The sequence below is a fragment of the Hippoglossus stenolepis genome, chromosome 1 (genome assembly GCF_022539355.2).
Source record: "Hippoglossus stenolepis isolate QCI-W04-F060 chromosome 1, HSTE1.2, whole genome shotgun sequence".
NCBI lineage: Eukaryota > Metazoa > Chordata > Actinopteri > Pleuronectiformes > Pleuronectidae > Hippoglossus > Hippoglossus stenolepis.
The window spans coordinates 15,318,965-15,342,562 of record NC_061483.1 but is presented as its reverse complement, the minus strand read 5'-3'; the positions used below and the strand labels follow the sequence as shown (position 1 = coordinate 15,342,562).

The window sequence follows — 23,598 nt, the reverse complement described above, 5'->3', positions numbered from 1 at the left end:
ATTTTACTTTTAAAAGCTCTAACTATACTATTATTGTCATTATCAATTAATTGCTTAGTTTGCAAAATTTCCAAATTTAAAATGCTCATTACAATTTTTTTTCGATGATTATATTGTCAAATTGCTTGTTCGTGATCAGATTAGAGGAAGAAGAGCAGCAAATCTTCACAATCAAGAAGCTGGAGCTAAAGAATGTTTGGTATTTTGCTTGTAAGGAGAATTAAATAATCACTCAACACACACACGTTGATATAAGATATTCCCTTCTGATGCTCAGCTGTAAGTTAGTGCAACAAACATGTTTTTAAATTTAAAAAATATTTAATTAATTTCAACTGTCATTTGGGCTTTTCATGATCAATAAAGGTGAACTGTATTTTGTTCCTTCTTCTTATCAGGATTTTCACTTCCTGCCTCTGGTCCAGTGTTGCCAGTATGAATGTATTTGAAAAGCCTCTAAAGTTTCGGTTTGTTGGAGTTCAGTGTGTTTTCGGTCTCTGCTTGTTTGGACATTGATGCTGAAGCTGCTGGATCTTTCAGAGAAGCTTGGTTTGTCCCTGAACAAGAATTTGTCTGTGGTTGTCAGAAGAGCTCAGTTTGATGTATTTGTTAAAGAGAGCTGGGCTGTGGCAGTGATGTTGACCGACTGCGACTGTGAGATAGAACATACTGTGTCTGCACTAACAGTACTTCCTGTGTGGAGAGAGGTCCCGTCAGACGGGACTGACCAGCACAGCCCAAGGCTTTTTACTCCGACTGACACTCCACCCTCTACCCCTTCCTCCCTTTCTCATTGCTTCTTTTTAACAACTGAGGAGATCTGAATCGTTGGAAACGTGTGTCTGAACCCGCGGCCTCCACCCAAATAGAGCTCCTCAGCTGTATGCTAATCAGGCCCAGCCATGAAAATGGCAGCGTTCTTTTCTTGCCAGAGCCCCGGTTTTCCCTCCTCCTTCACCAGACAAAGAGTTGTTTGGACACCTGTTGAGAGCACAGCAAAGATTAGCGTAGCGCTGAGGAAGGGGAGGGTCTGGGGGCTGGTGGGGTTAACAGAGGCCAACAGTGACTGGGGATCACATTCCACAAGAAACGGGGAAGATTCCCTCCACCCTCTGTGAGGATTCCCCGCCTCTCCCTGGTTTCCCAGAGAGGGAATCAAATAGCTGGAGAACATGTGGTAAACCTCAGGAAGTAGGAGGGTATAACATGGTGGGAGCTGACCAGTTTTATGTTGTGATTGTGGATGAAATAAAAAAAGGAAATAGTCGGACTGAGTGGGATGAACTTGAGGATTTGTCTCATTGGAGACATGAGAAACAGACATGTTCTCTGTTGTGGTCCAAGAGACGGAGAACGTCACAGCAGTGAAGTATAATGTAACATAAAAGGGAACATTTTCCATAATGTGTAATAAAGTATATTTTCTTTGAAACTATTGTTACATGGGTCTTTTATTTGCTTTTATTTTTATGTTTTCCACTCATGGTTATGCATGGGACAGCATTCTACTTTGAAACAAATCACCAAAGCATGCCCAAGTGTTGAGAAGGATAGATTTGTATGACTCAGTAGATCATGAACTTTTCATATGAATAGATACAGACTGCAAATAGCATCCAATCTGAATTTTATCAACATTTCAAAAGCCATTAGTTGTTATTTAATATTAAAAGTTAAATCCTTGACCTGTGTGGATGGACCATGTCACTGACGATGGCATCGCCATGATTATTTTTTTCTGTTTAGAACAAGTGGATCTTTTACTTTTGCTTGTTCGCTCCGCTCTTGACTATTCTGTGCCCCCTCTCCTGAGCGTGTCTGCTTCCTGTCACATGTCCTTCCTGTCTGTGTTGCAGCAGGGTGGTGCCCACGCTGACGATGCTGCCAGCCTGAACAACAGCCATGGAGGCCTGCCCAGTGCCGGCTCCACGTCCAGCGCAGAACTCAACCACCAATTGGAAACATTCAGAGGTCTGGTGCAACCCTGCAGACTTAACTTAGCAGTGTCTCAGACATAACATTATATAGACATTGATGAGTTTATTTCTTTATGTCTATGTTTACATTGTCTTCAGCAGGTCTTGCTTCAGCCCTGGCTGGCCAGCTGCCCGCCGGCCTGGAGCTGAAGATGGAGAAACATGACAAGGACGACATGCACGACAGCTTCTCCGCAGACGACAAGTCGGATGACGAGAGCGATAGAAGAGATATGAATACCCCCAGATCAGGCACACGCACGAGGTACGAACACGTCGAGACGCAAACACAAAATATTTTCCAAAGTCAAACAATTAGAAATTATCTAATGTTTGATTAGGTGTCAGAAAATTATTATTTGAACTGAAACCTTGAGGATTGATCCTCGGTTTTATTTTCAATCCACAATTCACTCTGATGTTTTCTAAAAAAAGTAACACTGCAGAAAGTGATGATAAAGCCTGGGCAGGAGAGTGTCAAATTCATTTATCTTTGCTGATAGCACTATTATTCCACTTTCAGTCAGAGGGAGAGAGGTGAATACTTCTTTGTTCCTTAGTCTCAATTTACAGTATATGTATTGTTTGGAGCATTTAGTTATAAACCAGATGTGACATTCAGCTGGATTTCTCCTCCACCCACAGTATCAATGAAGATGAGGGGCTGAATCCGGAGCAGAAGGCAGAACGTGAGCGTGAGAGAAGGATGGCTAACAACGCCCGTGAACGGCTGAGGGTGCGAGACATCAACGGGGCCTTCAAGGAGCTGGGGCGCATGTGCCAACAGCACCTGAAGAGCGAGAAGCCCCAAACTAAACTGCTCATCCTCCATCAGGCTGTGGCTGTCATACTCAGCTTGGAGCAGCAAGTCAGGGGTCAGTGTCCAGCTAGCGCACGCTTTGTCACAACATCAAATGCTGATCCTTCAACAACGCTTAATGTTTCCTCATAATGTTCTTGCATGTGGTAATTTGTGTGTCACATCCTCAAATTTGATTCCTGTCCCCATGAACTTACAGAGCGGAATCTGAACCCCAAAGCAGCCTGCCTTAAGAGAAGGGAGGAGGAGAAGGTTGCTGGGGGCTCCGGTGACGCCCATCACGGCCACACAGGAGGTCATCCAGGCCTGAGTGACGCATCCAACCCCATGGGCCACCTCTGAGTAGCAGACAGGTAACTCTCACCTCCTGCAACTCACCATTACTTTCAGTATTAATTCACCTGGGGACTATTCATTAATTAAATAATTTAATCTGAGAATTTTAGGCAAAGTTATTATCTTCTTTTGTCTTCTCGAAAACTCATTTTATTTTGAATTATTTTTATCTTTTTAAATGTTGGTTATAATTAATTTGTAGACCTTATTGATCTGTAAAGTCATTTTATTGATTTGTTTTGTTTGTTTGTTTATTTTTCATGATTCCACAGTAGCTAAACAGTGTTTGGCTGATTGTTGAATGATGAATGATTTTATCAACTCACCATTTAGTTGCTGATTATTTTTATGCTGACAAATGTACATATATATATATATATATATATATATATGTCAGACAGTATCAGTAGCACTTTGACATAAAATATTGATGATATTTATGAATGTAGTTAGTGTGATTATTATTATTATTATTAGTGTGATTATTGATGATCACCTCTAATTAGTGTATTTCTCATCTCCTCTCTCCAGATCAAAGTGATCCACATCATTTCGGTCCCGTTTGGAGTCGGTGACCTTGCTTCCCAGCGACAGGCGGGACTCACGGAGTTTGTGACACCAATTGGAGGAGACACACCACTTGAAGCAAAACCACAAGACTTAACAGAATCCAGTCCTATAAGACAGAGAAAGAACCAAGCATCCAGCTCCCTGTGACCAGTTTCCATTCGCAAAAATTCTCCCCACAAAGAAAAATCATCAGCACATATCACTGTCTGCAAGAAGTGTGTTGCTTCTGAACAATCAGAGACTCGCAATCTCCTCAAACCCTGTGTGGAAATTGCCTCGTGCCTAAACTGAATTGACGAATGCATTGTAAAACAGCAATTGTTTTTTGTTTGTCTGTTTCTTTTTTTTCTATTTATTATGTAATTGAGCTATAAAGTGTATGTCTAAAGGGAAAGTTAAGTACATCTAAGAAGTATGCAGCTTTTCAGTCTATAGTTTGCCAGTGTCACCATTAAAACGGAGCACTCCACCCTGCTAGATCTTCGGCGAGTCCGGGTTGAATGAGGGGGAAATATTTGGGCACTTACGAGATTGAGATTAATTTATTGGCCAGTTTAGAGTGATGACTAAAAATTATCATTAGCTTTTAGAACTGAAAGACTAAAGCGCCCCATTAAAACAAAAAAAAAAGAGACTATATTATTTATATTTATATTTTATTCATTCTGCCACCGGCCACATCTGTTACCAAAACTATTTCTGCATAGTTTAGATGGGTTTCCGTGCTACTGACCAGTGGAGCAATAGGCCCGACTGCATTAGCATCAACAATATTGTAGGTGACAGACAAGTGGCAAACTCTAGTTTGACTGAAAGCTCAGATTTAGTCCGTCTCTTTTCCTCGGTAGTGAGCAGTGAAAATACAGAACCTTAGCATTCCCTGCATATTGTTAGTGTCTTAACTAAAGGACAAGTGGACTTCACCGCCCTTCGGCTTCCGTCGCCATATAGTGTTAAATGTAAGCGGTGACACATTTCCTCTGATTCACGTCTTTGTTCAGCCTCCTGACAGTTACACGCTCCTGACGTCAGCACACAAGAGGCTTTTTTCTTTCTTTCTTTTTTTTTACATTTTTTCCGCCACTAGCTATAGAAAGATTGCTTAATGAAGAAGTGAAGAAGAATTTAAACAAATAAAAAACGACGACCACACTTTATCCTGGCCTGATGAAGATAGATCCACTTTTTCAGTTTTCTTTTCTGTTAATATCGCAAGACATACAATTTTAAAAGCAGTTACAGTTAGTTATACTTATTTGTGTTTTAACCGGTCCTTTCTTTAGGCTTCCAGCTTTATAATACACAGAGAACATCTAAGTTATTTTTCAGTGTTTTGATCCAAGCTGTGATATACTCGATACAGTAAACCAGACTCGACACATCATTTGTTTTTGTTAAATATCATAGTGTAACATAATATTGAACAAAAACAGTTATCAGGATTTTTTTTTGTTTCAAGACATTGCTCATGGCTTTCTTTAGTTTTTTCCTATGCGTGTGCATGCTTTACGTTTCTCCTTTTATTAAGTCTTTGGTCTTAAGACTTGCTTTATATTCCATTTATTTCTTTGTATATTGTCTCCTGTCATTATCATTATCTACACCTTAAACAAGGCTGCCACATTCAGAATAAGTATTCTGCACAAATAAGGGACTTAAATTACAAAAGATGCCACAACAAGAGTTTACATGACATATTTACCGTTTAACAAATGTTTTGTTTTTGTAAAACAAACCTAAGCAGTTTTTTTTTGTATATCATCAGACTGAATATGGCCTTGTTCTTCATTTCAGTATTCAAAAGCTTGTATTCATGTTGGCAGACTTTGATTGAGGGTATAATGTTTGTCACTTCCTGCTCTCTTTCCTCATTTTTTTTTATTTCCTGTCCTTCATTTCTTTGCTTCTGTCTGCCAAGTTAGACTTTGCTGTATTCCCAGATGCTTTCCCTTGTATAATATATAAAAAAGGAAATCAAAAAAGGAAAAAAAAAACATTTGGCTTATTTTTCACTGTAGTTAGTCTTTTATACAATAATACTGTAAGAATATTTCTTGAATTCTAAATATTACTCTTTCTAGATTTTTGAAAGCAAAGGTTTTGAGTAAAAAGTTTCTTACTTTATTTTACTATATTAGATAGTAAAATGTACGGTTATTTACCATAACCTGTCCATTATTATGAGAAAAATACAAATGGCATCTCAAGAGCATGAAATTAATTGTTGCTCGTAGTCTTGAACTTAAAAAGGCTTTGTACGAGCTCCAGATTCCTAAAAGTGCGACTTGCATCTAATTCTTCAGTCTCGTTAAAGATTCGTTAAATGATAAAAGAATTGTTCTTGTGTCAAATTAAAAGGTATTGTCGATGCACATTCAAAACAAAACTGCGGCAACGGAAATTTGAATTTTATGTCTTTTTCAACAGAAAAACAATGTATATAACATTTATGTTGCAATAAATGTGCCATCTTTTTTTAAACTCAGTTGTATGTGCATTTATTTCTCTCACTGAGCGAACATGTTTGTTTCTGTTTCTGTCATCTATTCTCCATGCGTAAGTGATCTCCTCTCCATAAAGTTTTATTTTATGAAATAAACATGAAGGATGAAGCAGGGTGAGCTCAGAAACACGGGGGAGGATTTAGCCCTTCTTATTATCTTTTTGTTTTATTTTTTAAAGACATTTCTACAGTGAATTTAGGCCAAACGAGTGTTTTATAGTATGTGTCTCATTATTTTAAATAATGCCAGTGGACCATTGTAGTCTGTATGAAAAGTACTATGAATATATATGTTTCTATTTTTAATAAAGTGTGATAGCAGTGTACTGTACATTTGCCATGCTCCTTTGTTGTTCATATTTAGATTCATGCAGGATGAAGACAAATATCTGTATGAAAGCCATTCCAGCAAAAGGCAAAAAATATGAATATTTATCAACAATAGAAATAAAATTGATATTTAGGGACCAGTTGATTTTTTTATGTTTCAGTGGGACTTTATTCACATTCACAATATTTTGACATGAATCCTCTTAATGCAAAAGCAAAAAAACACAAGTAAATGAGCTGAAAAGCAGGAATGAACTGAATGCAGCCATTATGAAATATACAAACTGTCGTTGCTAATAAATTATTTTTATACTCGCAGCCGTAAATTGCCTCACTGAATCTGCTAATCAATCCCAACAGTGTTGTGAGAATGCTGCTCTGAACCTGCAGGACTGTGGTGCTGTAAATCTCAGCCTCATGTACATCTGCACAGAATTACGCTGCTGCAGATGCGAGCGTGAGATCGCTCATCACATCCTGAGGGGTCTGATCCCAGTTCAGTTTTCTGTCAGAGGTGACACTCGGGAGGAAAACTGCTGACTGCTGTTCTGTCTGTGGTGAGCACAGTGAAGCAACGTAAATCATGACTGTCATCTCTCAAAACTCCCTGCAGAGAAAGAAACAGAGGAGATGTGAGTGTGCTGGGCCAATGGTGACGGTGGTGGGTGTGCATGTGTTCTGTAGGAGTGGGACCACCAAGTCTGAAGGCTGACTTCCTGTCATGGCTGCTGGGCCAACTGACAGAAAGTCTTTGGCTCGCGTCCTTGAAGCGCGACCAAAAAAGCTTCCTGCTCCTTCTGCTCCCCCGAACAGTTAGATCATCCACTTCTCTGCCACCAGACATGCTTCATGTTTTCTGTTCTCTCTCTTTGTTTCAGTTTCTAATCACAACTTAAAGATTCAACACTGAAACTATAGTGTAGTAAAGCAATAAAATCACAATCAACCATAAAACATATATGTAATAAAGTGATAAATCATTACAATAGGCCTACGCCCATGGTGGATGCTCTCAGACCACAAACATTGTTGACATACTATTAAAATTTACAAGACCAATAACAGCACATTGAAGGAATTAAAGGACAGGTTCACATTGTTCAGGTTGGTTTTAAAACAAAGCTCACAAGCCATAATGTACATTGAAGTCATCATTGATCTCTTGTAAGTAATAGGGGACAAACTCCACAGGCCCTATTCTGTATAACATACATGTGCGTTCTGCTAGAGCCAATAGGAGGCTTCATCTGTCTCCTTTAGACAAAACAAGTAGTTATACATTCACAGACCGAACAGTTAAGGTCTTGTTGAGCTGTGGTAACACAAAGAGGGAATTTCATGATAGAAAGACTGAGCTGAAATAGTATCTTCACATGATGGCAGTGGTGGATCTTGGATTTGGAATCTGGGGCCATAAATGGGCCACAATTTACACAGAGGGGCAGATGATATGACCAACGTCCATGCACGAGTCCTGATTCAGTAAGATGCACATTTAAGTCACTCCTCGTTCACTGTTCGCTGCAAAGACCGACAGGACAGGGGCACTGTAGGGGCCAATCCGATTTCAGATGGGGCCAGAGCCCCCTGGCCCTGCCCCTGGATCCGCCCCTGCATGATGGAGAACTATTTTGATGTGTCTTAAAGAAAGTTCCCTGCTGAGTTAGCCTCCCTTGGAAGAAGAGGAAACTGTTACACACCAAATTTGTAATTCTCCACCTGTTGAATTACTTTTGCCATGTATGACCAGAGCTAGATGACTAACTAACTAACTAACTAACTAACTGACTGACTGACTGACTGACTGACTGACTGACTGACTAATTGAAACAACATGGAAGACTATGAGGGAAGGGGCCATGTGTTCACCACATTGTTTTCAGTGGTGACTTTTGCCTCCCACTCAGGTTCAGTGACAGATTTTTTCCATTACGTTGTTTTTAAGAAAATCACAACAATGGAACAATAATAAATGCAGCAAACTCAATATGAACACTACAGCTTGGTTCCCTGTGACCTTCCTTACTGTTTGACCAGAATAAGAGCGAGCAGCGTACTGGGCATGCCCAGAGGTCCCAGCTGTGGCACGTCTGCAGAGAACAGAGTTCTCATTGTGTGCTGCTGTAACTCAACACAGTGGCACAGAGCTCAGATTAAAGGCTGTGGTGCTGCTCGGCCTCTCTGCGGACACAAATATAAACAGTGGGCCACGACAAAGGCTAGTGGTCAGCAGGGCCTTCATTTTAATGCAGTTCAATACAGCAATATTGGTATGATCATTTCTTCATGATCTCAGCGTAAGAGGGTGAGCGTTACAGTGCTGCTTTTCAGGAACTGCAAAATCTTTAGAGAAGTTGTTTTATTCAAAATACTCGTTGTGAAGTTGGAGGTACTTATGCGGGAAATTATACTGAGTGTAAAGTATGATAGGGTTGGGAAATATTAAAGCTGTGTACCTGAAATGTTTGTAAAGGAAAACTGCCTTTGTGTTACTGTGGTATTTATTGTATGTGTGATTTTTCGTTCAGCTCTTTTTATGGAAGTGAATTATTAGAAACCTCTTGAGAACAGCTTTTCAACATCAACAACAAAACAAACAAAAAACTCCTCCTGTTTTTTATTGTTGCTGTACTGGACTCTCACCATTTACCTGAGCACCCCAGGTCTATCTGTTGTGATGATTTACTGTTATAGTGTGTGTCCGGTTGTGTGTGTCTGTGTCTGTGTGTGTGTGTGTGTGTGTGTGTGTGTGTGTGTCTGTGTGTGTGTGCGTGTGTGTGTGTGTGTGTGTGTGTGTGTGTGTGTGTGTGTGTGTGTGTGTGTGTGTGTGTGCAGCAGCCCCACCCGCAGCACAGCTTCTCATTAACTGACCTCACTCAGGTCACCTACTAACCACTAGATGACGCTCTCGCTTTTAAAGACATGCAGCTGCATTTATGCATTTATGCAGAGTGCAAATAATTAATCCTTCATCCTGCATGAGGCGAGCAAACTCATGTATAAAAGCCCCTGGGGGATTAAATAATTCATAAAAACATTAGTCTGCACAAGAAATTAACATGAATTCAAGAGGTTAAAGTGTGTAACTTATTATTTCATTCTCCCAAATGTTTTAATAATTCAAAAATATTCTTGTTTTCCTATTTTTTTTTTAACAACCAAATAGCAAAAATAACCTGTTGGGCCTGAGTCTTCCTAACGCAAACCTGGCATTACTTTCTCAGTCTGTCTGTAGTTTAATATTTAGTTTATATAGTTCAAAGAACATAAAAAGGTAATAAACATATAGTGAGTATCAGATCCCACATACAGCCTGTGTCCTGCAGCCTGTACAGACTCTGCTGGGCCGAACCGAGCCGTGCCAAGGTTTATCTATTGATTTGTTATTTTTAATACTTCTTTTGTCTCATGTTTCCTCTTTTTAAGTGAAGTATTGATGTAACATCACTTTATGGCAGTTCAATAGAGCCATATACATGCTCTACACAGGAGTTAGTACATCTATATAAGTTAAACTATATAAAAGTAATGTTTATTGAGTGAAGTGTTTGTGATCCAGGACCAGCCGACTGGGTTTGGGTGGGCGGGTTTGGTGCGCTTGATTCAGGAGGCGGAGCGGCCCGGAGGGTCGGACGTCCTTCGGAAACAGCCATTCTGAGAGTGTCCCAGAAAACAAGACAGCAGCGGATAAGTTGGACAACTGTGCTGAGGCCGCTGCGCACAACTGTTCGTCTGTTCTCCTCTTGACTAAAACCCTTTCAAACAAAACCTGTGAAATCTTACGAGAAGAGAAGCAGAGGGACAAACGACGCCGGTGAGTAAACTAGTAAACTAGCAAACTGTTGATTGTAGATGCTCCGTCTGTCGCGTAACTCCACAGAAACTCCACTTTGAACGTGTGACTGTGACACATGAGCCGTGATAAGAGGTGAAGTGAGCGCACTGACTTTTACACTGACTCCGTGTTTTCTGTCCACCTGTTGCTCACAAACTGCGTCAACTCAAACTGCGCCGATTCTCCACTTTGCTTCACCTGCTGCTGTTTTAGTGCAGTTTTCCCTCCGGTGCCATGTTTGTAGTTTTTCTTTTATTCAACACATCAGCGGTGGTGATTTTTTTTAACGCGTGCACACTTGTTGCTGCTGCTGCGCGCTCACGTCGGCCCCACATCAGTGAACTCTTGCGTAACTTTACAATATTTTCCCACAGAGTGAATCCTGCAGAGCGACTGACCTCCTGTCAGCTCTCACCTTCTCCCGCCCTGTCCTCAGCTGCTCTGTCCTCCTCCTGGAGTCATGTGAGCAGCTCCACACTCACTGTCAGGGCCGACGAGCGGATGCAACCTCTGCTTTGTTCAATATCTGCCTCGACACCTTAACCTGTGCTGCAGCCCTGACCTTTCCGGAGGCAGTGAAGGCAACACGGCCCCTGGAGACAGTGGGGGGGTAACTCACTGAGCGTTTCCTCCATTTGCGGTTAGAAACCAAACCAAAACAATGGCAGGGAAATGGTTGCACCTTTTGCTGGAGTCCCTGTGAGTCATATGCACATGAAACTATGAGGATGGAAGAGTCTGCTGTGCCACCTTGAGCTTTAACCGGTCCCTGGCAACACCCGTACACCCTTGTTTGTTTTGAGAACAATAAGATGACTAAATAGCAAGATCTTCTACACTTTGTCTTAGTTTATACTTCAAGCTCTTGCACCTCAGTGTTTTTCCCTCAGCAGGAAGTCGCTTTGCACAAAAGTGTCGGCCAAATGATTACGTTTAATTGAAGCACCAGCACCAACCACAAGCAGGGTTGGATCATTTTGTCCTTGGCATGTATTCAATAATATGTTTTAGTCTTTATGGTGTTTTAAAGCAGGGGCAGTCGACCTGACCTGAGACAAAGATGGCGTCTGTCACTAAAGATAATACACTTTAATGGAATAACATGTCCACCCCCCGTGGGGAAACAACAGAGGTGCTATTTCATGCAGCAAACTCCAGATGTTAAAACAAATCTGTCTGTTTTGTTTCCGCCATCATGCACAGACTAAATCGATTATGATCCAGAGATCAGGATCTGAGGATCTGAGGATCTCAGTGGCTTTCTACTTTGGTGGCAAATCCTGAAATGTTCTGAATTGATAAACAGCATAACCTATTAATAAATTCCAGAAAGTCGATTTCGAAGTGGATACAATAGGGTTCAAAAGTCTGAGGGTGCTTTCCTGTTCCAGCAGATCACACATTGATGAAATATCGATACAATAACAAGAGGGATGGCTGTTGAATGGCTTATAAATCATTATACTTCTAAACGTCAACAAATAATGGAGCAAAACATTCAGTAACACTTCAAAGCTATTCTGCTTGATTTGCACTTTGCATCTTTACCCACAATGCAACCAGAGGCAAAGAGTGTGACATGGTCTGTGTCAGCTGACAGATCTTCTCCACAGCCGCCCATAGATCTGGTTTTACCTTTTTCCGTCTTAATGTCCTATATCCTGCTTTTACCTTTGTTGTCTGTGTTATCAGTGTCCTTCCTCCTGGCCCATCTCAGTCTGTCTTTGTATTGTAACACCAGATAGAATGGGACTTTATCAGTAAGGTAAACAGGAACCTGTGAAAAGCCCATTGTCCGGTGAAACACATGTTGGCTGCTGATGCCTTTGTCTTCAACAACTTTCCAGATATAAATTTGTCTCATGAACATTTAACAGCTCGGTTTGATATTAACAGTTTTATATTTATTACCAGGTGGGTTCTCACAGTGCGACTGCAAATCTGTCAACTCCAACAACCCTGTCTACCCTATCAATTATTATGATACAGAGTTGAGTCAACTAGGTTTTGTTGATCTTTTTCCCATGTGTGTGGAGACTACAAATTACATGTGCAAGGATCAGCTACACTGCGTATTCACACATGCACATCCACTCTAAACCTCATGCCCTCCAAAATTGTCAGACCTCTCGCATTTTTCTCAGGCCTGACTGAGCGTTTTCTTTCTGTTGATACCTTTGTCTTAACCTGTTTAAGCCACATTCTCTGTCACACACAGTAAACAGTCATTTTCTTGTACCATACCTGTTAGTCACTCACCTGTGAGGCCTTTCTAAACAGTGTTTGTCATTAAAACGAATGTGGCTCATGCTGAGTCATATTTTTGTCTGCGATATTATGGGCTCTGATTTGTTTCAGGCAACACAGGGAGCTTATTGTCCCGTTTGGCCAGAGCAGATTAACCGAGAGGTTTGACAACCAAGATCTCCCCGGAGACAAATCAGAGCATTAAGAATGCAAAACAAAAAAAGAAAAAATGAAATTTTATGACATAATTAAATGCAGCAAGGGTTTAATGTTTCATTATAGGCTGATTGTGGAGCCGTCAATCAATTGTTGATTTTGCTTAATTATGCAGTGTCTCATTTCTGACTGTCAATCTTTGCTTCCAGAGGTGGGCCACCTGATCCAGGGAGAGGGATTTATTATCCTCCTGTCTTCCTGATGGAGTCGTACAGAGTGACTGGCATTCCCGACAATGGAACGCAGCGGGTCCACACTCAGCAGTCCCGCTCCTCCAGGCCCCAAAGTAATGGAGCTGGGAAATACGGTCTCAGCATCCGCGTCCAGGGTATAGATGGACACCCCTATGTAGTCCTCAACAACCAGGAAAAGGGTCCTCAACCCTATATCGACCCGAACAGTAATGGGTACATTGACGCAGAGGGCTCTTTTATTGAGAACTACCAGGAGTATGATTTCAAAGGAGGCAAGGAGGCAGGATCCGACAGCCCCTTCATGGAGTACAGGTCTCAGAAGATGACGCATAATGCTGGTACTCAAAATGGTGACTCAGATTCACAAGGAAAGAAGTCATCCGCCCTTCTGAACTTTCAGAAGCACCCTGAGCTCCTGCAGCCTTATGATCCAGATAGCAACTCTCTCAACATTGGAGGTTTCCACAGCCTGCCTTCAAGGCCTGTGGTTGAGACTGGGAATGAACACCGCAGTCTCTCATCTAAATCCATTGAACCTGCTCCGTCCAACACCAGGTCATCGAGCATGGATCGTAATAAAGCTCCTGTGTCGCAAGAGAAAAGACAACTTCCATCCCAGAGTCTGAGTGAGAGAGCGCCTCCAAAGCCAAGAACACAGCCTCAGTCTGTGCCTCTGGCCCAGCCTCAGACCAAGCCACAATCACAAACACCTCAGCCACAGTCCAGATCTCGTGTCCCCAACGTGAATCCACCTCAGTCCAAGCCGGCCTCCAAAACTCTGCACCAGCCTGTGCTTCCAGCCCAGCCTCAGCCCTCTGCTGTGTCAAGTCCCACGAGTGATGGTGGGCAGAGCAAGACCTCTTGCAGATCTCCCAGTTCCATGAGCAGCACCAACTCCAGCCTTGAGCGGGCCCGCCGCGAGCCTGATGTCCTTCCTCTACGCAGGACGGACTCCAGTGGCCCAGTTCTCCAGTCCTCTTCCCGTTCCCGTCACTCCTCATCATCCTCCAGCTCTAAGGCTCTGGTGGATGAACAGATGGAGGCTCTGTATGCAGACAGCATCAACCGCCATGAGAACCGACGCTACATCCCCTTCCTCCCTGGATCAGGCAGAGACATCGACACAGGCTCCATCCCTGCCGTTGATGAACTCATTGAGAAGTTTGATGGCAAAGACGGCAGCCACCACCACAGGGGCAGGGCTGGGCGCCGGAACAGGATCAATCCAGAGGACCGCAAACGCTCCCGCAGTGTTGATAGTGCCCTTGGCCTGCGAGCTGGCTCCAGCTACATGGACGAGTTTAGCCGCAGTCCAGGCACATCAGTGGAGCATGTCCTGAGGCCTTCACAGCTCCGGCTGCAGAAAACAGCGGGCAGTCAGGAATCCGGGATCATGTCTGTAGATGGTAAGGTCGACTCCAGGGCTTCATCTCGCGTCACCAGCGCGCCCGGCTCACCACAGAGCACCGTCTCTAAAGGTCTTGGCTACATCCAGGGCTACAAAAAGCCACAGACTCGCTCCTCATTTCCATTCAATAGTAAAGAGAGTGAGGACAGTGCCTCTTCAGCTGGAAAGATTTTGACGACATCAGTGTCAACGTCGCTATCCAAACCTTCTGCGACCACTGCAGCCAAGAAACCCAGTACAGATGCAGATGTTCAGGTATGAGGCCATTGATTGCTGTCTTTATTTTACCTCCTCAGGTCCCCTAACCCTCCTCAGTCCAACACATCATTGTATGTTAACTCTTTTAAATGAAGATGTGTGAGAGACGAACCCTCTTTTTGCTTTGTTAAGATCTCTTTCATTTCCTCTCATATCCAGGCGACACCTGATCTTCTGAAAGGTCAACAAGAGCTGTCACAACAAACACATGAAGAAACAGCCAAACAAATTCTGTTCAGTTACCTTAAGGATGGGTGAGTTCTCTCAGCTTTTCTGATCCCATCAATGTGCTTCTTAGGCTCTTAATTTACTCATACTTCAAAAAATGTGTTTTGAAAATGTTTTGGATGTCAGTTGAATCATGAACTGAGCATTTTGTTCCAACTGAAGCATTTAATCATCACGTTGCACCATACGCCCATGCGTCATGAAGGTAGAGCTGGTTGTGTGGGGGAGCACATATATGTGGTTTTTATCAGAGCTCGACTGTTTGTGATAAAAGTGAAGGAATGTGCTCCTCTCAATCCCCCCCCTCTCGCATCTAGGGCTGTGAGGGATCCAGCTGTCTGGAGTATGTTTTCTTACCCAATCCCACTTTCTCTCTCGGCTGTCTCTTTAGCTGCAGTGTGAGCATTCTCTTTGTTTCTTTAATCAGACGCTAACTGTCTGTAAGGCATTTAAAAAGGGTTAAAAGGTCAAAGAAGAGGCCATATAAGAAGATCTGTGCATACTGTACACTGCTTTTATTTAAGTTATCAAGTCAAACAATTCTCTTTGAATAAGTAGGTTGAATTCGAATGCTATTTAAGTCATATTCTGCATTAGTTGCACATGATTAGAAAGTGAGAGACAGTTTGCAGGTTTCCACAGTTTTTGCGGTTGCTACAGGCTTGGGGTAAAGTATAGAAAGAACAGGAAACTCCTTGGGTGTGTCTGGCCACAGGTCAGGAGTCACAGGACAAAGGAAAGGAAGCACAGATGGAAGTGCAGGGGCTGAAACAGACCTACATTCCCAAGGCCCAGAAGACAAACATTTTGCCACCAGGGGTTATAAAGATTTAATGGAAATCATCTGTATGAGGAGATGGGAGTTTTTGGGGGGGTTGGTTTGGCTTTTTGTGTCAGCCTTGTAATTTATTGAAATAATATGTCACTTCTGGCGTGTGAAAGGGCTGAAATTCCAGTTGTGTTGAATCTGATTCTTCACTTTAAGTAAAGGATTAAATGTTTTTTTTTCTTTCTCTGTGGGTTGAGAACATCATCTATTGTTTCAAACATCTGTTGATAAACTGTTGTTCACCAGCAAAGGCAAAAAACAACTTTCAGAGAAATTGATATGTAGGGAAGTTTTTTCTGACTAGAACAACTGTTATTTGTTATTTTTTTAAGAATAAGAAAAACTATGTTTCCATTTGAGAGAGTAGGCCTGAAGTAATGTATGGGTGTGGCCAGTTTGAGACCAAGTGCTGTGAATCCAGGCTTCTTTAGAAAACTCCAAAAAGTTTGTTAATAATAAAGTGTTTGTTCTAGCGATTTAATGATAATATGAACAAAACTACTTCTTGCCTGTCAGTGTTTATTTAACATCAGGAGCAAGCAATAACATTATGTCTCATTTGAAATCACTTGAAATTGTTATGTTTCTTAAGGACAGTTGCTCCATCATTTTTATCTGGTTCCGACTAATTTACCAGGTGAGGGAATGTGACTCTTCAACAATTATTAACAGCGTGTACATTTGATTGTTCCACTCTCGTGCCTCCTGTTTCATTAGACGGGTGTCATGAGGTTGTTTGTGCTGTGAGGTTACACTTCAAAGCAGCTCCAGCCTTCATGACCCAACAGTCTGGGATTTATTCTTGACCCCCAAACACTGAGAGAGGGTTGCTTTCAACCTAAAGTAAACAGTGTGCATTAAAATGTGTGTGTGTGTGCGCGCGTGTGTGTGTGTGTGTCTGCAGAAGCAGCGATAACGATGAAACGACAAAGAGAAAGGTCAACCTGGTCTTTGAGAAGATACAGACGTTGAAGTCTCGGGCCACTACGAGTGCACAAGGCGACAACAAAGTGAGAAATTGCCAACTACATATCAAAGGGGATCTTTCCATATTTTTATATTCAAATCATAGATTTGGGGTTGTTAAATTTCACCTTCATGATTTTACAGTAACTGGGTGTGAGATGTTTTGGCTGGTTAAATGTTTGAATATTGAACAGGAAGATAAATGCAACAAATGTATTTGAAATTTCAAAGTAAACATTAAATGCTATCCTAACATCCGGGTTTGCTTCAAAGCACTGAAGACATTTGTTGTTTCAGATCCATTTTATGAGAACCTGTAAAACTGTGCATATTATCTCAGCCTCCAAGGCTTTGGCAGTGGGGCTGTTTACTTTGAATATCATTATATCACATCACTGTTCAGCTATTAAATATTTACCTTTTACTTAAATCGCTGAGCGCCAGAGTCGAAATAATCTGTATTTTTATTCCTAATCAACAAAGAAGAAATAACCAGTTCTTAAATCTCTGTGATCTTCTCTCAGTCGCTGGACGTCTCGGCACAGACCAAAGCTCTGCAGGAACAAAACGACGAACTGGAGAAAGAAATGGTCCAAGTCAAGAGACAACTTGAGGATCAAACCACGGTAACAGCCGTCTGACTCTGCCTCCTAACACCATGCTTGTTTATGTTGGCATGTCAGTTTATTACTGAACTTGTTGTTTGAGCAGCATATCCTCTAATCTCGGTTGGAAAATAGGTTTAAGGGATTACTGTGCAACTTGTTGAATTTAGAGAGACATTTTGGGACTATTGGTCGGAGTTATGATTGGCTAAGCTGAGCACCAAGGCACATTTTCATCAACTGAAAAATAAAGCGAATGGGCAATGGTTTTATTTTGTTTTCGATTTCCATACTGAGTGCTAGGATAAAGGCAGAGTAAAACATCCAGTAGTATTAATAAGTCATCAGGTTATGTTACTTATTGATCTAGAAGAAATGATGCCAACCCAGTGCTGAACCCGCTCAAGCCCTGGAGCTGAAGTGAATCTAGAATCTACTTGAATGAATGCCTGTTCACTCTTGCTTTGCTTATTTTCACTTTTCCTCTTCATTGCCTTATTTGCCCTTCCTGTTTTGGTTGTGCCATGACAGATGCACTTTCTTTGTGCTGTAAATCAAACCTTTATTTTCCCCAGAGATATTGTACCCAGTGCCAGACGGATTTCCAAACCAAAGCTAGGCTTACAGTGGGCCAATCTAAATGCCAGTGGTGTCTTTCTTCTATAACAATGATATTGTGCAATCAACATTCACGTCGCAATGATTATATGAAGCAAGAAATTCCATCTCAACTTCAAATAGAGTAAACAGAAATTTAAAACCCTGTTGTTTGTGCTGCATCAAAAGTTAAGTTTAAGTGTCTGGAATACATTTTACTTGGGGATGAAACCATTTTCAGTCAATTATTATCACATGCACATTTTATAAACTGCACTTTCATAGAGATGGAAGCTTCGTTTTATGATGCAATTACTTATGCTGATATTGTCTGGATTCTATTTACATTTGCTCATCACTCTATTGGTCTTTATGATTTTCTGTTTTATTTAACTATCGGCTATATACTTGGCTTTCACTGATCATCTTACTTTTGTAACTATGTACTTCCTTTTAATCACTCTACCTGGTGTCATTGATTTTATATATTTGTCTAAGTCTATATCCCAAACCGTTTCCCTTTTGGGAAATAATAAAGTTAATTTTATCCTGTCCTGTCATTTGCAATATTTAAAACAGATTTTTCTAAGTAAAATTTATTTTATCTTCATTGAGGTGGTCTGATCAATTCAGTCCAAATGCCAAAAAGTAATTTATTTAATATTTCACCATCAGAGGAGTCAGGGGGACAGGAGGACAGCAGCACGGTTGAAGGATCTGCAACAGGAACTGGAGTGGAGCTTAGAGGAGTGCAAGCGTCTGAAGGCAAAACTGACCAAAACTGAGACTGAGCTGCAGAACACAGTCGAAGAGTAAGTGCAAAACGACACTGGAGAGTGGCCGGGCAGTAATGAGCAGCATAGATGCATCCTTAGATTAGCTATATTTAGCATTTCCAGAATGTTGTGCTGACTTTTTGAATTATCAGTAAAATAATAAAATATTAAAATCTAGCTTGAAGAAGTTGGTGGATTGGAGGCAAAACATCTAAGTTCAGCTCCCTTTAGTGGCATCTCTATCTTGGTTGTTTTGTTTCTATGCAGCCTCGATGAACACATCTGGTGATGTTTGTGTTGGGAAACTGGGGAGGGATCGTTCTCTTGTTGCTTTACTATTGATTCCAACTGATTTGTTGAGGATCGTGCACAGAAGGAGTTGGGAACAGGGAGGAATAACATGAATCTCTTGTACTTTACACTCTCCTGGTGAAACTCCTTGTTTGGAGGTGAAATGAAGAACCATGCTACTACTGTTAACATCACCAGGTCATATAATAATAAATAATAATAATAATTAGCTTAGGGTGTTATTCATTAGCTGCTTATTTAGACCTTATTTTCCACGTGCTATCTCACTGATCAGTGTAGGACGTCTGTTGATGAAGTGGTTACCATGTCTCCTCCTTCGTTTCCTTATACAGACCTTTGTGTCTTCTCTGGTTTGTTAGGTTTATCTTTTACCCTTCTCATTAATATGAGTTAGGTGATTCATTTACTTTTCAAAGTGTCCGCTCTAACACGCAGCTCAGTTTCCACCCCCTTTATGTTTATTTATCATGTACCTGTTGTTCTGTTAGTGTTGATCTCTTGAATCCAGGATCCAAGGTTTGAGGAAACATTCTCTAATTTTCTCACTATTATTTAAAGCATTTTTGTATTTTATTGGACACTAGATATTGAAAAGGCAGAAAGAGGACACAGGGCTATGACCAGATTTATATTTAACAAGGGACAGTTATATTGCATGAGCTGTAGCCATTCAGCTGCTGGTCGCTCCCCTCTATAGATCTTCCTCTTCAGTCAACATTACCGTGTGGTGAGTTGTTTGAGGTGCTACACATCACTTATCACCCTCCCCCTCGGTGTGGTCGTGCAGAGGCATTTTACACATTATTGGTTTGCCTTGGGTCAGGTGTTCATGTCAACCTCTGCAGTATGTATGCCTCGCATTCAGACCCAGTGCAGGTGTTCCCATCTGTATGTGCGAATTAAGGTGCAGGTGTGTGGGTGTGTACGTGCAGATGTAAAGTATGTAGGGTTCCCGCGCTGTGATGTGACGTGTTCTGTGGTTGGCCAGGCTGTTCCAGGTGAAGATGGAGAGGGAGCAGTACCAGACAGAGATCAGAGACCTGCAGGACCAGCTGTCGGAGATGCACGACGAGCTCGACTCGGCCAAGAAGTCAGCAGACGATGGAGAGAAAGACATCATGATGGCGGTAATGCTCAGTGTTCATTGTTCTGTCACAATGAACTAACACAAAGCATCATGTTCGCATGTCAGTTTAGTGCTCTATGGTGAAGGTTGTTTTGAAGGATTTTGGTCTGGAGACACTACGGAATAAACCGGATTACAATATTGAAACATCTAAATAATGATTAAACTGATATTGATTATTTCCAAATGTTTACATTCTCTCGTCTTAAATGTTAACACTGCATCTTTTTATCTTTAAATACTGTAATAACAGTCATACGTGGCTGATCAACTCTGGTCTTGATTCTGCAGATTCAGCCGTAATGAAAAGTCACCAAACCGCCCTTGTTTTCCACAGGACATGATGCAGCTGAAGGTGGACATACAGGAAGTTCTCCTGGCCAAAGAGGAGCAGGAGGAAGTGCTGAGGAGGCGAGAGAGGGAGCTGACAGCGCTGAAAGGAGCCCTGAAGGAGGAAGTTGCTGCTCATGATCAGGAGGTAGACAAGATGAGGGACCAGTATGAGAAGGAAATGAGCAGGCTCCAGACATCTTTGGAGGAGGCCAAGCAGGTAATCAGCCTGCCGTATGTTTCCCCTCCCTCCCCTTGTCTCTCTACCTCCCCTCCTCCTCATTTCCTTCGCTCTCCAGCCCTCCCCCATTCCCGGAACACACCCTGTCACAGAGGAGTGTTGAGATAAGCATCTCATCATGGGGAGCTATAACTGTTTGTGTTTGTGTTTGCATATCTGTCATGCACGTTGTGCTGTAGGTGCATCAGAGAGCTGGGCGTCGCTTTGAAGTGACATTATTTACATCTTTTGATTAGTTTCACGGATGCGACACAGAGTTTTAATATTCAGACAAGATACAATGTGTCCAGAAAAAGCTCGGCCCTTTAAACCAGAACCGCTGTTCTTCTGTGGTCAAAGATCAGGGGGGGAAAAATGTCCAAAGTATTACTAGAATTTCCAGTATTATAAACCAAGCAATTAATAATATTATCATTCAACAACATAATGTCCCAGACCTGTATTTAGGTAATTAACTTGTTGTACGTATCATCAGTGAGTCCATGATTTGGTTTAGCTGGTTTGCTCAAAGACTCTGATGACAAATAACAACGATGATAAAATAGCACACAAAGTTTTTTAAACACTGATTGCATAGAATCTACTGCTTTAGAGTGTTAGATGTTTTTTCAAATGACAGTGGAAATTAAACTCTACTCGAGTTCACACACTTAAGCTGCATAAACAGAACAAACAGTTAAATGTAGCTTGTCATCATTTTTCTTTCAAACCGGTCAAGTGTGGACGTGTTCTCCTATCTCAGCTTGTTGCTCTATGGGGGAACATTGTACGTGAAGTTTGATGATAACATTTAGAGACATTTATCTGTACTTTCCTGACAAGGTCACTGTTGTAGCTCAATGAAAGGCCCTGACAGACTTGGAAACACCCAGTTCTGTTTTCACATCGGCAAAAAATACATCCCTGAAAAGCTGCACATGAAAATTGAGATATTAGGAGAACAGTACCAGTGATGAACTAGCCATTGATTTAAAGTAAATAAATATAAATATTAGTTTTAGAAAAAGCAGTGAGGCTCTATGAGCTAATGTTGTGGAAACTGTGGGAGGTTAGTTAAGATAAGTCAAGCAGTGGTGCATGGCAGGACACGGCACACTGAAAGGACTGGGGACACATTGTTTTCAGTCGGTCAGTCTGTGACTCACATGTGTCCTGTTTGTCCCAAAGAGTGGAAGTCGTCCTTGTTCTCGGCTTCCTGTCGGCTCATTGGGGGTCCACATGCAGCAGGTCTCTGCAGCAAGAGTCTATTAGAACATTTCCTTTTGTTAAACAGATGAACTGCTCCCCCGAGGGAGTATGTCATCAGGGCTTTACCCTCCGTGCTTTGTAAACACTTGGTGAGATGAAGTCATTGTTTGTTTCTCTTTTAAGATATAAAAGACTTCTCAAGCACTGGAGCCTTTTCTTCTATGTCCTTGAGTTGATGTTCTCTCCTCGGGTTAGACTTTGTGAGACTTTTGTAGATTAAAAGACTGAGCATATCAGTTATTATGAAAAAAACATCAACTCAAAGTAATCTCTACAGACACCGTTTGTGCTTTATGTATTTATACATGCTGTTTGTGTTGGGACAGTGTGCAAACTGAGGATAAGATCTTATAAATCTGCATTTAAAAGACACACTGGTTATCTAATTTTGAAGGAAATAAGCATGATTTTGAAAACATGTAAGTAACAAACACCATGTTATTCAAGATATTATACATTATCATTCTGTGTAATGAAAATACACTGTGTGATAGACACAAATGCCAAAACAAATCATGCAGAGTAATGAGATAATGAAACTTAAATCTCTTTTGAAGTCCAACGTTTGACAGTCTGAGCTACAGGTTCTGAGAAGGTCTCACGTACGTTTCCACTTTGCGTAAGGGTGAAAAATTAGAGCCAGAGTGAACTGTACATCTTTTCATTCTTTTTGCCTCTGGTCTTTGTGTGGCCCTGACATTTTGCGCTGACCAGAGCAGCCCATGCGGAGAAGAATGCTGGAAACTGGAGCACTAAATTGCTCTGTATACTAGTTAATTGCAGTGGCAAGCCATCACTAATCTAATGAGCTGCCATTTTTGAGTTGCGTCGTGTCCCCTCTTCTTTTTGTGCCCTGAAAGAGCGGGGGTAATTGTGGACCTCAGTCGACGATGAATGATGAGTTTGTTTCACACAATAATAGCAGTGGGGGTTGCTGAATAAGTGGGTCAGTATGTTGTAGGAAAGGGGATGCGTGGCCAACCCAGTTGAAAGGAGTAGGGGGCCTGTTTTGTGTCTTAAATTGAAAGCTGCATTGTGTTTTTCATTCAGCTGAAATAAGTGGAATTGTATTAAGATAAAAAAAATCTCTAGTCATTCTTTCTAATGAAGATATTACTTTGTTTATTTGAACAACTATTACTGACCGAGACCTCAGCACTTTTGGAAGTAGATTTCATCTTTTGTTCACTGTCAGCATGTGCTACTATAATACAAAAAATGTGGAAAGATGAGGTGTGGTGAGTCGTGAGAGGGGTTTGTTTCAGGAATGTCGGGGTCAAAGTGGAGAATGTGCTCCCTGGAGACCTCCTTCTCCCCTCCGCTCCAGCTCCGTTACACTGTACCCGCTCTGACCTGCGGGAGAGACTCCAATCTTTTTTCGTTTTTTTTGCCTCTTCATGGTGATGCAGTTGCATCTCCATCTCTGCAGCGTTCCAGATTCTCAGTGTTTGAGGCTTTAATTGGTCTCGGCCGTGCGCTCCCTAACCCACCTGTAAAGACAGAGCTTTGTGCTTATCTCCCTGTTTCCAGCTCTGGTTGTGTTTCACCTACAGCCTCAGTGTGCAACACGGCCACATTGTTATCAAACTCTCATCTGTAACCTCAATCCCAAACGCTGTATTTTTTCATTAGCTAACTCCACAGTAT

General features: G+C 41.6%; 2 protein-coding genes across 7 annotated transcripts in view; both read left to right on the top strand.

Moving 5' to 3' along the window:
• The window catches only part of tcf12 (transcription factor 12), a 72,280-nt gene extending 66,097 nt beyond the window's left edge, over positions 1-6,183 (top strand). For 2 of the 5 annotated variants that reach the window (XM_035152066.2, XM_035152085.2), the window contains 5 exons: positions 1,860-1,971; positions 2,076-2,241; positions 2,622-2,851; positions 2,996-3,149; positions 3,664-6,183. In XM_035152066.2, coding sequence (XP_035007957.1) covers positions 1,860-1,971; positions 2,076-2,241; positions 2,622-2,851; positions 2,996-3,138 — 651 coding nt within the window. In that variant the 3' untranslated portion in view covers positions 3,139-3,149; positions 3,664-6,183. Of the gene's footprint in view, positions 1-1,856; positions 1,972-2,075; positions 2,242-2,621; positions 2,852-2,995; positions 3,150-3,663 lie in introns of all 5 variants that reach the window. The other 3 variants (XM_035152077.2, XM_035152057.2, XM_035152047.2) reach the window with 3 other exon arrangements.
• A 3,973-nt stretch (positions 6,184-10,156) lies between these two features.
• The window catches only part of cgnl1 (cingulin-like 1), a 28,060-nt gene continuing 14,618 nt past the window's right edge, over positions 10,157-23,598 (top strand). For both annotated transcript variants that reach the window (XM_035154613.2, XM_035154606.2), the window contains exons 1-8: positions 10,157-10,349; positions 12,983-14,690; positions 14,853-14,947; positions 16,655-16,760; positions 17,241-17,342; positions 18,594-18,730; positions 19,995-20,133; positions 20,470-20,682. In XM_035154613.2, the coding sequence (XP_035010504.2) occupies positions 13,035-14,690; positions 14,853-14,947; positions 16,655-16,760; positions 17,241-17,342; positions 18,594-18,730; positions 19,995-20,133; positions 20,470-20,682 (2,448 nt within the window). In that variant the 5' untranslated portion in view covers positions 10,157-10,349; positions 12,983-13,034. The remainder of the gene's footprint in view (positions 10,350-12,982; positions 14,691-14,852; positions 14,948-16,654; positions 16,761-17,240; positions 17,343-18,593; positions 18,731-19,994; positions 20,134-20,469; positions 20,683-23,598) is intronic.